The 14,833-nt window shown below is 52.6% G+C and overlaps 5 protein-coding genes across 5 annotated transcripts; 2 read left to right on the top strand and 3 right to left on the bottom strand.

Annotated features, from left to right (window-relative positions):
- Window positions 1–2,473: 2,473 nt before the first annotated feature.
- Window positions 2,474–4,429, bottom strand: N0V89_007408 (uncharacterized protein; the record flags this gene model as incomplete). Its single annotated transcript, XM_056216171.1, has 1 exon — window positions 2,474–4,429. The coding sequence occupies one exon, from the start codon at window positions 4,427–4,429 to the stop codon at window positions 2,474–2,476; it is 1,956 nt and encodes a 651-aa protein (XP_056070418.1).
- A 2,806-nt stretch (window positions 4,430–7,235) lies between these two features.
- N0V89_007407 (uncharacterized protein) lies at window positions 7,236–7,931 on the bottom strand (the record flags this gene model as incomplete). Its single annotated transcript, XM_056216170.1, has 1 exon — window positions 7,236–7,931. One exon carries the CDS (start codon window positions 7,929–7,931, stop codon window positions 7,236–7,238), a length of 696 nt encoding a protein of 231 aa, XP_056070417.1.
- Window positions 7,932–8,546: 615 nt separating this feature from the next.
- On the bottom strand, window positions 8,547–9,846 carry N0V89_007406 (uncharacterized protein; the record flags this gene model as incomplete). The annotated part of the gene is made up of 2 exons (XM_056216169.1): window positions 8,547–9,508; window positions 9,558–9,846. The coding sequence occupies 2 exons, from the start codon at window positions 9,844–9,846 to the stop codon at window positions 8,547–8,549; spliced, it is 1,251 nt and encodes a 416-aa protein (XP_056070416.1).
- Window positions 9,847–11,108: 1,262 nt separating this feature from the next.
- On the top strand, window positions 11,109–12,835 carry N0V89_007405 (uncharacterized protein; the record flags this gene model as incomplete). Its single annotated transcript, XM_056216168.1, has 3 exons — window positions 11,109–11,728; window positions 11,780–12,188; window positions 12,239–12,835. The coding sequence occupies 3 exons, from the start codon at window positions 11,109–11,111 to the stop codon at window positions 12,833–12,835; spliced, it is 1,626 nt and encodes a 541-aa protein (XP_056070415.1).
- A 402-nt stretch (window positions 12,836–13,237) lies between these two features.
- On the top strand, window positions 13,238–14,476 carry N0V89_007404 (uncharacterized protein; the record flags this gene model as incomplete). Its single annotated transcript, XM_056216167.1, has 1 exon — window positions 13,238–14,476. The coding sequence occupies one exon, from the start codon at window positions 13,238–13,240 to the stop codon at window positions 14,474–14,476; it is 1,239 nt and encodes a 412-aa protein (XP_056070414.1).
- Between the last annotated feature and the right edge of the window lie 357 nt (window positions 14,477–14,833).

The following is a 14,833-nucleotide window of genomic DNA, read 5'->3' as shown; positions in this document are numbered from 1 at the left end:
AAGGCATTCCACACCCATACCGTGCTAGAGCGCCTTAAAAAGCGTGCGCAAACAATGTTTGCGTATTGCAATCACGCGTGTTGAAATACGTTCACCTTTGCCATTCACTCGTAATTTTTATTGTACACGTAAATCATGAGCCGTCGAAGACTGTCACCGTTGTAGAGTTTACTGGCTTGTGTATCATGGCAAGAAGGACATTGCGGGAGCTGCTGTGCATTCGCCACGACGGCGCTAATCGAATCTGTAAGTTGAGCTTGAGTTGCACCAACAGTGCACCGCATCTAGCATGGCACGTGGAGCAAGCGCAGCCAAGCCGATCTGTTCGTGAGCTCTGAAGCGAGTTGTAAACAAGGCTGGTGGCCAGACTTAGCTTTGGACTCGTTTCAGCAAACTAGGCCGGATTGGCCGACTATTAATGCAACATCTCTACGATGATGACCGACAACTGCTCGGATGTGGCGATCGCACCGGCAGTACCTACACGACACTGAAGAGTGTCTCAGACCAGAAATGGGGCTTAAGATTGACAGTAACACTTCTCATGGGTTTGCGCTATTCTTCGGTGCCCGGTGGTTCTTCAACCAGGAATATTACCCACCAGAGTGCCATTCTTGCTTTGCCAATTCATACGCATTTGTTACTTCCACTCAACTACTTCATTTCTGTTCTCCAATTCCGCAGAATGGCGCAAGATCCTAACAGTCGTAAGGCGCACTCCGTGAAGATAAGTCCCGGGCATTGTCTAGGCCCATCACCAAATGGCAGGTATTCCCACCCCGGCCTCACTCTTTCCCATCTCTCCGGTAGGAACTCCTGTGCGTCTGGACCCCAAAATTCAGGATCGCGCATCATTGTACGATAATCGCCCTCAATCACGTCGCCCTTTCGGCAGAAGAGCAGTTCGTTGCCTTGGACGTTCACCAGTAGGAAGGATAACATCCTAAGATACGATGAAATCAATCATGTATATCAGGGAAACTTATTAGATGAGATGGGAGGCTCACTCGAGACAGATACGTTGGTTCCATTGACAATAGGCGTCAGGCGATGAACTATACCGGATCAGTGTCTGCCGTCACAAAGGTAAAGGGAGACCTACTCTCACGAAAGACATTTTGCAGGTATGAATACGAATCAAGCAACTCGTAAGTTATCGGCTGATCCGCGTGACCTATGACGTCTTTGCGAAGTTTGTTCCAAACTCGTGGGTGTCTTGCCAGGTGAAAGAGGATATTGCTCAGCGCAACTGTAGCGCTATTTTGGGCAGGACTGAACACACTCAGAATCAGTGATTGAAGAGTATACCAATCTATCGTAAGTTTCGCTGCTTCGTCGAGGAGTCGTAGGTGATGTCGCTCAGTGCGACGTTCTTGTCCCTTGTCCAATCTTTCCAGCGCTTCCACCACACGCTGGTTACAGAAGTTGGTCACTGTTCTGCATGCAGCGTACCACTTTGCAATCGCGATGGAGAATCTTAATCGTCTCAGCAGCATCCTGAAACCCGTTCCGCGTTTGTGCATACTCGAAGGCATCCACGACGGATACGTCCGCATCGTCCAGTGCTTTGAGCGGTTTACCAAATATGAACTCACTCGATGTGTCCAGGATCTACTCGGCTGTCAGCGACACAACGATCTAGCAATAATTGGCAAACTACTCGCCAAGCGCTTGAACAGCGGCATCAAGTCTACAGTTGTCCCATCACGTGTTAACAACCCCATGAACCTTTGGACATGGTAATTCAACCGCTCTATATTCGCGGTATGAACAACGTCAGGCCTACTCCGGATAGAGCTGCGCAGCTGCCCATCTCTCCCCATCAGCAACAATAATTTCGTTGCCCTACAGATTTTCGCCAAGGTGATAACGGAGCAGTTCTATACCGAAACATTTAAAGTAAATGCACTGGTATTGTTTCACGACCTCATTGATGGTGTCGTAGGTAGCAGTCCCGAATGATTGGCTCCTCCGTGTTTTGCTTTTGAGAGACCTGGAGAGGCTGCTGTTGCTCTCGGGGTATTTACCTGAGGTTAGAGCTCGCATTTTATTGATGAACAAGCCAATTCTACTATCGGATCGAGGTGATAATAGCTGTGTGGGTTTCTGTAGCCTCTCTGATGCTTGCGAATAGCGTGCTGGATGTAATCGACGATCTTCGCACCAATGAGGCAGGTGAATGGCCCCAGGAGCATCTGGATCAATGAATTCAACATGTTCCTAGTAACTTCGGGAACAGAAAATTGTTGTGAGCAATAGTGTGAATTAGAGGTTTATTTGAACTGTAGTGCAGAGCTGCGCCGTCGACCCGTGCCGCAGAGCTACAGCCTAAACAAGCGACCCCGGCGGAAGAGACAAGGAAAGCACGTCAAGAAAGGAACTAAACATTATATTATATCATGATTTAGTATGAGACATTGATTATATATATACGTGGCGACGTTGCAGCCGTTGATAAAGCGGATCAAATCAATCAAGCGCTGGTAGAGTTTGTGCCGTTGAGCGCGCTGAGGATAACATCAGCTGCCTTCTCAGCGACGATGTAGGTAGAGACAGCAGTGAAAGTTCCAGGGATCTTAGGGAACACACTGGCGTCAACAACTCGAAGACCCGCGGTGCCGCGGACCCTGAAGCTGCTGTCAAGAACTGCATTCTTGTCGTCATCAGCACCGATGGGACACGTAGAGGAGGCGTGATGGCCCCACACGGTGTCCTTGATGTAGTCGGCGATAGCCTCGTCGCTAGTCACGTTGGCACCAGGCAGAGTCTCGGTCATGTTGACTGCCTGGGCTGCAAAGGACTTGCGGGCAAGGCTGATGGCTTCGGTAATAGCGGTGATGTCCTTCTCGTAATCACCGTTACCAGTGTCGAAATAGTTGTAGGTGATCTTGGGAACATCTAGCGGGTCGGCAGACTGCAGGGTAACAGTTCCGGCGGTGTTGCGTGGGTGCGACTTGAGGATAGCCCAGGTGAACCAGTCGTGGTCGTGGGTGGCATTGTAAGCATAACCGGGAAAGTAACCGCGGAAGTTGACAGGACCGCCGAAGATGAAAGTATCCCACTCGTCATTCTCAGCTTGGCTGCTCTTGAATAACATGGTAGCGCCGAGACCGGGAGAGGCATAGGTGCCACGCTTCTCCACAGCATTGGGGTTGTTCCACTTCTCGAGGCACTCGTCATTCTCAGACGCGTCGAAGGTACATCCGTCAAAAGCAGTGAAGTTGCTAGGAGCCTTACCCTGGACGTTTGTCTCGTAGTGGTCCTGAAGGTTGGTGCCGACACCAGGAAGGTCTGAGATGACAGAGATGTTGAATTGCTTAAGCTCATCCGCAGGTCCAACACCGCTAAGTTTGAGCAGCTGAGGGGAGTTGTAGGTGCCTCCCGCAATAATGACTTCGCGAGAAGCGGAAGCTGAACCAGGGGTACCAGTAGCACCCTTGGACTTCGGGCTTGCCTTGTACAGGTACTGACCATCAAGGAACTCAACACCAGTTGCGCGAGGAGGAGTAACAGACTCGTCAAAAGTAACCTTGGTGACATGGCAGTTTAATCTGACATCGAGAGGGTACTTCTTGGTTCCGTTCGAGTCCGTAGCCTCGCTTACTTGAAGGACGAATTCGCGGGCGCCGTTACGCTTTCCATCGGCGGTCGAGATAGGAATTTGGTACAGAGACGAAGACTGGTCGCGCGCGAGGGTGTTGGCGTTCGCATCACCAGCAATGAGGGTGGCAAGGTCAATAACGGAGCCAATGAGACCTCCGAGTGCAGCAGCCGCACCAGTGATAAGGCTCAAGAGCTTTGAGTCCTCTGTAACGATTGTGATGGGTGCATACTCTATCGAGAGCCAGCCGTCAAAGCCGTGGCCCTGGCCTGCATCTACTGCAAGGTAGTTGTTGTCCTCCAGCTTCTCGAAGTACTTGCGCACGTTATCAGGTGCCCACGAGTCATCTCCAGTGATGTCGGCAATGTACTGGAAGTCGGACTGATGGGGATACACAGCAATAAGGGCATTGTGTGCGGTGCAACCTCCCAGGCTGCCAACACGCGGGTAGAGGGTACCCTTCAACTTTGAGCCCGCCGGTGGTGACAGGCCCGTGTACTCGCCACCATCGGGCGTCTCATACGATGTCTTGAAGTCGCGGGCTTGCCTCTCATCATCGGCATAATGATGGACGTAGAAGTTCCAGGCTAGGGCGGGGTCTTCGGAGACGCGAGCGTTGTATGCGGGGACGGTATAGTTGATGTTGGCGCCCTGGTCATCACCGGCTTCAATGAGTAGGGTTTTGTGACCCGCAAGCGCAAGGCGAGCCGCAAGGGGACCTCCTCCCGCGCCGGAACCGACTACGACATACTCGTAGCCGGTGAGATCTTCAGCGACTGCAAACGATACGAGTGTCGCAGCCGAAGCGAAAAGATGCTTGAAAAGCATGATGAATGAATGGACAGGCTCTACAGTTGGTCAGTGGGCGCAGGAAAGCAGCTTGTATTGAGACATACAACTGCTTTGAGAATGAGTGACTGAAGGTTGGTCTTGCAGAAGCCTGGCCGCGTAGCTTTGGCATCACAGCTCTCTTTATATGAGCATGTCGCTTTAGTTGCACTACTCTACCGACACCCCCCTTTCACTAGTACTTCTCATCATCAGAACGTCTCCTCATTTAGGTCTTGTCAGTCACTGCATTAGATCCATACCTATGCCGATATGGGCGACGCATACTCGGAGCTCATGCCGAGCTTGGTTGGCGATCGACCCAACCCTGGAAGTCTGTGTGCAGTACCCATGCGCGGATGCATAGTCAGTCCTTCCCGCAGGGGTCGCACTATGAAAGACCACTTGCGGGCTTTGCGGCCCTCGCCGCGCACCCGCATTCCTGGGGTCTTTGCCTGTTGAAGAAACGTCGAAGCGCAACTCCCGTACCATGGATGCTACGCGCATCATTGAATCCTTCCGTGGAAAATGCGATCCTGCAGATATCGCATTCAAGAACACGCATGCCTCCGCTTCGCCAACGTCCTCAAGATCAACACTTTGAGGGTCGTAGCATGGACGTCACAGGTGGTCGAGACTGTGTGTTGTCCAGGCCCCATAAACTACCTCGGCAGACAAGGGTGGTCGGCGCAATTTTGATTCAGGGTCGGGAGAGCGTGCGGTCAAGCGACCATCCTGTTCAACATCCAAATCCCGGAATGGTGGCCGATTGCATGCAGGCGCATGGATTCTTCCAATCGTTCGGCGTGGCGAAGTTCGTCCGGTAACGCCTACGGCCAGGTCTGGGGAAGGCGGTGCGAGCTTAGTGGCAGTTGAAGCCACGCGACGTTGTGATAGAGGGCTAATCTCCGACGTTGCGTACTCTGCGCTCAGGGCTCCGAGGCGATTGCGTCCTCCTGAACGAGAGGAGAAAAGATCTCAAAGGAGGCGGAAACACAGGCAATGCCGCCGGGCAGATCCGGCCAAATGGTCTGCGAGAATCTGCTCCAGCAGTTGCTTGAAGCCATCGCCGACCAGTTCGAGAGAGTGGCGAGTTCTGTCTACTCGTGTTGAGACGGTCCGATTACCATGCTCTTGGAAGCCATTCATTTCATCCTGTGACAATTTGTCTTGCGTGCGGCTCCTTCGGCAGCAGCACATGCATCGCGTAGCTCGCCATTTCAACGTGAATCTGTCGAACAAGGCCTTGCTCGGCAAGCCTGCAGACCCGGACGATCTATATCTAGCTCACACCTATGAGGCTGCGGCTGACGCTGCAGTCTGACGATGCGGCAAAGCTTCGTTGGGATGTTCTTGGTGGCCCACAGGGCTCGAAATGAAGATGCGCAGTTCTCCGGACGCAGGAGCCAAGACTATCGCGCGGAAGGAGGCTGACGTGGTAGCTTCGCAGAATGAGATTCAGACGGGAGAGTTTGGATTTGGTATCGGATGTACACAGTAAAGTTGGCGTGGTCTACGAAGTATCATGCAGGTGGATTCCAGGAGTTCTGGCCATACGACAACCCTCCGCGGCCACGTCCCATGCCCGCGCCTAAACCCTATCAGAACAGCTTAGATCAAGGCACCAGTATGCTTTCGCAATTGATAGGCACAACGTCGCTAACCGTTGCAAACATCTAACCCGACTTACACATTGTCTACTCGCCCTATGGCGTCAATTTGGTGTTTAATGAAACAACACTACTTTTGACTGGGACATCTCGGAAACGCGCATGCACAGGTGGTAGGCTCAAGATTGTGATACGTACAACAGTGTGTTTCTTATTCTGTTTGGTCTGCATAATATGTTCACGAAGAACAAGTGGGTTTTGAATGCAAGGTCGAGAGTTGCTTGCTTGACGACGATCAGTGTCTCGTGCCGCTCTTGCGCCGAATTTATTCCACTTGCCCACACGTAACCTACTCATTCTTCGGCTATCAACAGGTTGAGCCCAATCAAAACCATCCGAGTGGTGCGGTGACGACAATCAGAGCAACAAGATCACAATCTCTCGGACGTGTCTAGCATTGTTGAGATTGAGGTCCTTGTGCGAGAACCCAGACGATGGATCGAGAATTTACAGAACGCCGAGACAGGTAGCACTACGAGTATTGGATTCAAGAGAAGACTAAAGATGGTGCAGTCCTTTCATTTATGGTAGGAGCTTCCAAATTCATGAGGGGCGTTTCATGTGGCCTTTGGAGGAGGTGGGTCTTTGGCTCCAGGTATCATTTCAAGCTGCAGAACGACAAAAACATCGAGTTCTAGAGCAAAATGCAGCCAGGCCACTCTTGGAAGTCGGCAGAGCCTGTTGGTGTTACCATTGCTTCGTTGTGGGCTTATAATACGGCGTGGCAGATTGACTATGGCGTTGTCCTTCTCCTTCTGGGACCGCAAATCGTATCTCAGCCTTCGTCTTCCTTCTAGTATGTAATGTTATGTTATGCATCTTGCCTTCACCCATATCATTGTGCAATGACCCAACCAGTCATCTTCGAAATATTACAGTGGAACATCACAGGAAGCAAATGCGTGGCAAGCAAGTGAGGCTTTGAACGTCCTTATTGTTGGATCAATTGAAGTGATCCGAGATGGCTATTCGATTCCATCAGACTAAACCAAACATGTAAATTCCTACCCGTATTTTCTAGCGCAAGCCGTAATCTGATAGCAGTGAAGCCCACCTAAGGTCCCTCAAGATAATCAAATGCATGTACAAAACAAAAGTCAGCTGGAAGGGACTCAAACCATGCAGATGCCCCAATCCTAACCAGTATAAGGCACCGGGAGCAAGATCATGTCCACCTGAACCTTCCGACCCTGCCTAGAGAAGCCTTCCTTGAAATAATCCTGCAAGTCCTTGAGAGGAGTCAAGACACTGCCAACCTTCACAAAGTGACCAACAAGCTCGGAATTAATCAGTATTAACTCCAACACCGAAAGTACCTTCAACTCGAACACATCCTCCAACTTGTAGTGCGCAATGACCTCGGAAGCTCGCATCACCCGAAGTTCCTTGCTCTTTTCCAATAGGCCCTGATTCTCGAGGGCGATCCGATCCTTTTCCTTCCAGACAGAAGTCGTCAGGCCAGCAGTGTGGAAGGTGAGTGAGAGCTTCTCAAGGTGGATGAGGCCGTTGCAGACGTCGATGTAGGGATTGGAGGTGCGGTTGTCGCGGATGCCGGCGAATTGGTAGAAGTACGGGAAGGAAATGGAGGTGATAGCCTTCCAGAGGTTGGGAAGTTCGGTGCAGGCGAGGAGACGACGGAAGTACTCGACATCGGGGAGGCAAGAGAGGACGAAGGTGAGAAGCGAGATTTGCCTCAGAATCGTGTTGCGCCAGAATGGAGGGTTGGAGATGGCGACGGTGGGGTCGGGGATGAAGGAGGGATGGTGGAGGGGAGCGATGTCCTGGTTGACGCGGTCACGCTCCTGGGAGATATTGACCTTGGAAGTGGACATGTTGAGGATTCTCAAGTCAGGTTCAGTACTTGTACAGGTCAGCACCATCCGAAATCAAATGGAAACTGGGTTACAACCCTAGAGATGGATCCCATTCAGCTGGAGTGGACTTGGAGGTGTTACCGAGTTAAAAGTTGAGAGAGGATGCGGAAGCCTAGGTGAAGGTGGATAGAGCTGGAGAAGTGGAGCAGAGTTGTGAAGATGATGATCTGACATTGGGTAGACAGCAATGAGGTTTATATAGACAGGACCCAGCAGTCACTTGAAGGGGGTGCCTGCTCAACGGCAAACGCAAACTCCCTCAGCAAACAAACGCGCCATGTGGGCGAAGGTCAATTTCGAAATCATTCGTAATAGGAACAATAATCATTCTATTCAGATCGCCGAATCTTTCGCCATGTACATGCTCATGCTATCTACACCTGACCATCTATCAGGTCAAACACCACTCAATGCAAACGCAAGGAAAATGATACAATGTGGGGTACCTCGAAGGGAAGTAAAGAACAATCGTACAAGACAGTCAAATGTTAGTGCCGCCAGCCCAGATGGCTCGCACAAAGGCAATGAGGCTGATGGTCGCGAGCCAAGGATGACCGCACCGGGCAAACGACCTCAGACCGCATTGTTGCTCTGACCGCGCTGGAGCCTCACGGTCCAAGCACCTAGCTGCTTCGAGTCGTTGAACGGCAACAACTTGAAGACTTCCTTGATGTTATCAGCCTTGGTAGTGAAGCCCTGAGCGATCCAATCCTGTAAATCCCAGAAGGTAGCCATCGTGCGTGGGGTGCAGCGGACGGGGCCATCACGATGCCATTCGCAGATCATGGTGAGCTTCCGAAGGCGGGGTAGGTCAAACAGAAGGTCAAGCTCGTAATTTGCGGCGACCTGTTCCGGCGTCTTGACACCAGGCGTGCCGTTGAGGAAGGCGAGCTGCCGGTATGCGGCACCGTGTTCGGGCATGTGGAGCAAGTCGAGCTTGATCTGAAGCGTGAGCTGCTCGACGTTGCGGCATCGGGCTATACAGTCGAATAGTTCGCGCGTGCGGGCCGGCGACGTAGCGAGATCTGCGAACCTGGTGAACTCCATGCATTTCACACTGTTCCAACCTTTCTGGCCTGGGAGTTGCTCTAGTACGTCCTCGAGGTAATAAAGGTCAGCAAGCACGCTTATCTCCATAGTACGGTCTTGGAGAAAGACTGTCGCGATCTCGTTGTACACGCCGCGATTTGTGTAGGCCAGGCCAGGAAGTAGCTTGAGGTATGGTTTCCGGTCAGGCACCGCGGTCAGGTTGTGCAGACGGTTTTCTCGCAACGCCAATGTAGTAGGACAATCCGCGAACAGCAGGTGGTATACGTAGTTTCTAAGTTCACCAGGGAGGCCCTCGAAGTTAGCAATTGGGTTCAATGGCTGCGCGGTCGGAGCTGCTGACGTTGGCGGTGCCGAGTTCGTGCCAACAGATGGCTCGAATATCACACGGCTAGGCACAATGGTAGATTCCGTTTCTCGATGATCGGGACGAGCACGCACAGGATATGTACCCGATCGATCAGACAGCCGACGGGAAGAAGAGCGACCTGTGAACATATGTCAGATCACCAGACCACTCAAGCACGATGCACTTACCGAGCGAGAGGTTGATGTTCTCCATAGTCGTCTTGATGGACTCGCCGCGCAAAAGTTGCTGAAGGTTAGCATGGCTTCGTGTAGTGACCACTGGATTGGTTTTCTGCGATATCAGGGGCAATGTAGTGGAGTCATAATGCTTATCATCGCGAGATGATGGGCCGCCTGGAGCGTTGTAAGGGTCTAGTTCCTGAAACGCCGGCTTGAGCTCTGCATCGCTTCGGTCCCGGAGTTGGTTTTGATTTTCTGAAGGCTCGCCGGTACAGCTGGACTTTGTCGAAGCTTGCATAGCTGTCTGATCTAGCAATGTTAGCACGAGGCTCCCAGGCTCCGAGAAGGACGATGGGCGCATACCTAGAACTTGAGATCGTTGAAGGTTAAGCAAGCGGGAAACAATGGATCGAGAAGTTAATATCAGCGGACTATTCCAAAGGGTGCCACGGGTGCTTATCTTCAAAGCACGGTCAGTCAGTTGCCGAGGTTTATCCCTGCACGACTCGAGGAGCAGTGACGGTGATGGTGAATGTCACTCTCTGAGGTCGGCAGTACTCTCCAGTAACGCTATTCGGGAAAACAAAAGCGCGACTGACTATGTGAAGTTGGAAGACACTAGGATAATTCCGAGCCGAAGCGTGGGGGACGGTAGAGCGTGCCTATCAACGACGCGTGACTGACACGTTGACGCGTGACCGCCTATTCTCCATCCCTCTCTCAGCTCGCACGTGCAGCATTCAAAGGTCAAGCGATCCGGCACAAGCAAAGGTGACTGTGCGACAGCATAGCCACAGCATGTCCCTTGATCTCGGGCGGCGCGCTTCTTTGATGCACCAGCCCAGACCAGTGAAAGCTGAATCGAAAGTCCTGGATAGAAGAATGGCAGAGGGTAAGCAGCCACTGAAGCGATTAGAGATGCTCCAGAGGAGATAGCTCAAGGTTGTGTGACTGCAATTTTCGTTCAACGACCAAAGTACTGATCCCGCGGCAAGAGAAAGAGAACCCCATCGAAAGAACATCTGCGAAGACATCGAGAGATGTCATCAGATCTCCGGTAATTGTACCGTGGTTGAACGATCCAAGGCACCGCCAGAGGCACAACTGCTGCTGGAAGCGTGAAGCTGTGCCCAACGTCATCGGCCATGTCGTAGTAGAAATCAATGCTAGGCGTCGTCCTACTGTAAATGGAGCCGAGAGAGCCCGCGTTTACCAGATCCTATCTCTTGCCATTGTATTACTGCGGTGGTCAGTCAACAGAGGAACGCGCCGATGCGTACGCGTTACACCGGACGTGTTCGCCACGGTGCAGCAAAAATGGGAGTCGTGCTACGTGTGCGCAATCTTGTCAGCGGCCCCCACACCAGGTGCGCCTATCACGCATCGGCATGACCGCTTTCCAGATCCATTCCGACGCCGAAACATGGCGACGCCGCGCATCCTGCAGCTGTTGGCGTGTACAATGGCGCGCTGACGGCGCCCCTCTCCCCTCTCCTTCACTCATGCGTCTTTGTTCCTGTGCGGCCTCGTTGTGCTTTCCTTCCCCAGACCTCGCGCATCATGGCGGCGGCTGAGACGCTCTCTGCGCGCGCCTCGCTCGAGGAAGGAGCGCCCCTCCTATCGGCCACGGAGCCCGCCTCGCGCGAATCCTCACCCGCACCGCTGCCCGAACGGAGCACGAAGAAGAAGCCGTGGAAATTCCTCGTCTTCCTCGTCTTCGTGCTCATTACCATTGTCGACGTAGGCGCCTTCCTCGCCGAGCCGCCCAAAACCCGCGTCTTCGAAGCGAACATCTGTCTGCGATGGTACGAGGAGAATGACCCCTCCAAGGTTGGCAACGATGGCGCCGTGCCCGAGGCGCTGTGCAAGATCGACGAGGTGCAGCAGAAGTTGGCCATGATCTTTGGCTGGCAGGACACATTCGATGCGATACCGGGCCTCCTGTTGGCGATACCTTTTGGTGCTCTCGCCGATAAATGGGGCAGGAAGTGGATTTTCGTCGCGTCCCTGGTTGGACTGCAGCTCAACTCTGCCTGGATACTCTTCATCTGCTACTTCCGTAGCCTGCCGCTGCAGTTGACATGGTTCTCCTCGGCTTTCTATCTCCTTGGCGGTGGGCCTGTTGTAGCGTCAGCTCTCGGCATCACCATGATTTCGGATATCGCTCCGCCAGACCAACGGTACGCCTGGAGTGGTCATTATGAGTCGTGTGTGTCGCTAATGCCTTGTAGAACCAACATCTTTCTGTATCTCACTGCGTCCGTACTGATCGCCGAAATGCTCGCCCCGATCATGGCCTCCAAACTCATGGAAACGGGCATGTGGCTCCCGCTCCTCCTTGCCCTGGCTATACAGCAAGTCGGTGTCACTGTGGGAATTTTCTTCCCCGAAACGCTTCATCTTCGGGATTTACCTGAGCCACGAGATGGCGAGGATGCCAGCATCGAGCTGCAGGCCAAAGACGAAGGACACGGGTTGAAGATACAGCTGAAGCATTTCAAGTCTGCGCTGCTCTTGCTGACGAGCGATGTCCAACTTGCGCTTGTTGTTGCTCTTTTTGTCGTCAACAGACTAGGTAGACAGGCACTGACCTTGCTAATTCGCTATGCTTCGAAGCGCTACAACTGGGAGATCGCAAAGGTATGTACGTGTTGCGTACTGATGGGAATCCTTGGCTAACAATCGGAAAGGCAGCTTATCTATTGTCCTTCCGCGCCGCCACTAATCTTGTTGCCGTGGCAGTCTTCATACCCATTGTCAACATTATCCTCTTGAGATATCTGCGTTTACCTGTTCACTGGGCTGATTTATGGTTGACGCGCGGCTCGCTGCTGATCACAGCTGCAGGGTTTCTTGCAATTGCTCTGGCTTTCGAGCCTGCCATACTCATCTTTGGTCTCCTCGTATTCAACCTTGGGACGGGGTCGAGTGCCGCGATGCGCTCAGTCGCGCTGCATGTTGTTGGCGGTCAGTCAAGTCCTGATGTAGGAAAGCTCATGAGCTTAATCGCTGTCTCTGAGAACATCGGTGTCATGTTGGCCGGTCCACTCCTCAATGAGGCTTTCACAAAAGGCATGGATCTTAAGGGAGCTTGGTTGGGACTTCCATTCTTCGGTGTATTCGTTTTGTACGTTCTGGCCACGATTGTGTCATGCACCGTTAGCGTAAAAGACCGGGATATGGCCTATGTTGAGGTTGCCACGGACGAAGACGAGGCAGACGTTGTCAATGGAAGAAGCTCCGCGCTAGAGGACGGGCCTTCAGTAACACATACAACAGAGCAATAGCCTCGACTATTGATATCTTTCTACACATTCATCTCTAGAGTCACGGTTACCAAGGTGCTTCCTGGGCGATAGTTTCTGGTACTTGCATCGTTGTTGAGGGCTCTGGTGCTCCTGCCCCCATCAATCGTGCATGTAAGGAAGGATCCCAAGGCGGGTACCTTCCACCTTCTCGCCGTAACTCGCAGACACGACAGGTATTGCTAATCGCTCCTAACGACAGAAGTCACGATGAGGATCCGCACCTACGTCGTCTGTCCTGGGCACATCCTGAGTTACCCTGGCCGAGTCTCATGTTTTCTCCACAGCACGTCTTGTCTACAACGCTTTAGTATAGCTTCGCTACGCCAAGTTGCACCGGTTTACCGCACTTTGTTCACGGCGATCAGTCTTATCCCACGCGCAATGCTCAGTCGATCATCCAGCGATGCCGGCACACATCTCCGCCGCTCCAAATCTGTGTCAACGGTCCATCGACACCAGCCATTTGGCCCCGAACTCTTAGATCATCGCATTGCTCAGTACCATGCTGTGGCTGCAGCTACAACTGCCTTCGCCCGAGCTCACGGTCAAGGTGCAGAGGAGCGGTCGAAGAAGCGCAGCTCGGAACTGTCACGTGCCAAAAGTACGTCCAGTCGCAAGTCACTCACTTCAGAAGGCAGTCATTTCCCGCCTAGAGAGTCCAGCGTCCACTCTGCCAACCGTTTGAAAGCAAGTCAAGCTCCGACCACACAGCAGCCTCGAGTTTCGAATGTGATAACGGAAAAGTTTCCAGCCTTCTATCCCACGCCCGGGAGCGACAGACCCTTGTCAGCCCAGCCATCTGTCACCTTCAATGAGAATATTCGACCGAGCTCTCAGCCAAGATCTCATCGACCGAGTGCTGCATCATCCATTACCTCGCAGCAGATACGAAAAGCCCGCTCGATGTATTACGCAAGCAGCGTTCAGACTGGGTCTCCGATCGCTCGTCCACCTTCAAAATACTTGACTACACCTCCTTCCATTAGCGTTAGCAACGCACCAGAACTCTTACCACCAATTTTGCCGGCTCGAAATGCGGTGCCTTCGCCCCTCGCGTCGCCTCAGATATCGGTTCTCGTGGAGCCCGGCGCTACGATCAACAATGCTCGAGACAAGTACCTTCAAGGCTTCCAGCAGCAGCATCGTCAAGTCAAACATCGTCCATCTTTATTCCTCGCGCCGTTCAAGAAGAGGCACGATCGAGCAAAAGCCAAAGAGCGACCTATATCCGCAGGTTTATTGTCGACATCCTCAAGCAGTCGCCAGACGCCGCTCGAGCCGATGATGGAGTCTTTCGATGATTTTGGAATGCCGAAGCAGAAGAAGGAGAAGCGGTCGCTCTCCAACTCGATCAGAGATAAGTTCAAGAAGGTTTTCAGGCGAACGTCAAACAACACGACAACAATGCCCGTTCAGCAGATCGAAGCTAGCCGAGATTACTTCAATTACCAAGCTCCTCCTGCAGCAGTGTCCAGTAAAACCTTCGAGGTGCCGAGTCCCGATGACGAGACGCTGTTGAGGGTGAGGTCACGCGGCTCTTCGCTGGAAAGGATGCCCTCACCCTTGGCACGGCCAGGATCGCGCGGCAGCACCCGAAGCAAGGGGAGTAATCGGAGGTGAGTTGTCATATACTCACTATCAAGCCACGATGTACTCATGGCATGTATGTATAGCCTCCACAGCGAAACGAACGCTACACACCTCTCGTCGCGTGTCACGAGTTGGAGCGATTCTTCGGCAGGCAATACGCTCACACAGCGTGACATCAAACGCCTCACTGTGATCCACGAGTCGAAAGATAGCATTAGTAGCAATGCGGAGCGAAGTATATCGTCCGTCTCCATTCGCAGGAAGACAGTCCCTCTTCCTAGCTTTACAACGTTTAAGGACCCAATGCCGATGGAAAGTCTACTGGAAGAGACGTCTACGCCGGTGGATCCGAAGCGTGTATTTTCGGCATTGATGAAAGAGATAGAC

The sequence above is a fragment of the Didymosphaeria variabile genome (genome assembly GCF_027946475.1).
Source record: "Didymosphaeria variabile strain IMI 356815 chromosome Unknown scaffold_5, whole genome shotgun sequence".
NCBI classification, from domain to species: domain Eukaryota; kingdom Fungi; phylum Ascomycota; class Dothideomycetes; order Pleosporales; family Didymosphaeriaceae; genus Didymosphaeria; species Didymosphaeria variabile.
Note: the sequence above shows the minus strand (reverse complement) of the source record. Positions and strands in the feature narration are given on the sequence as shown.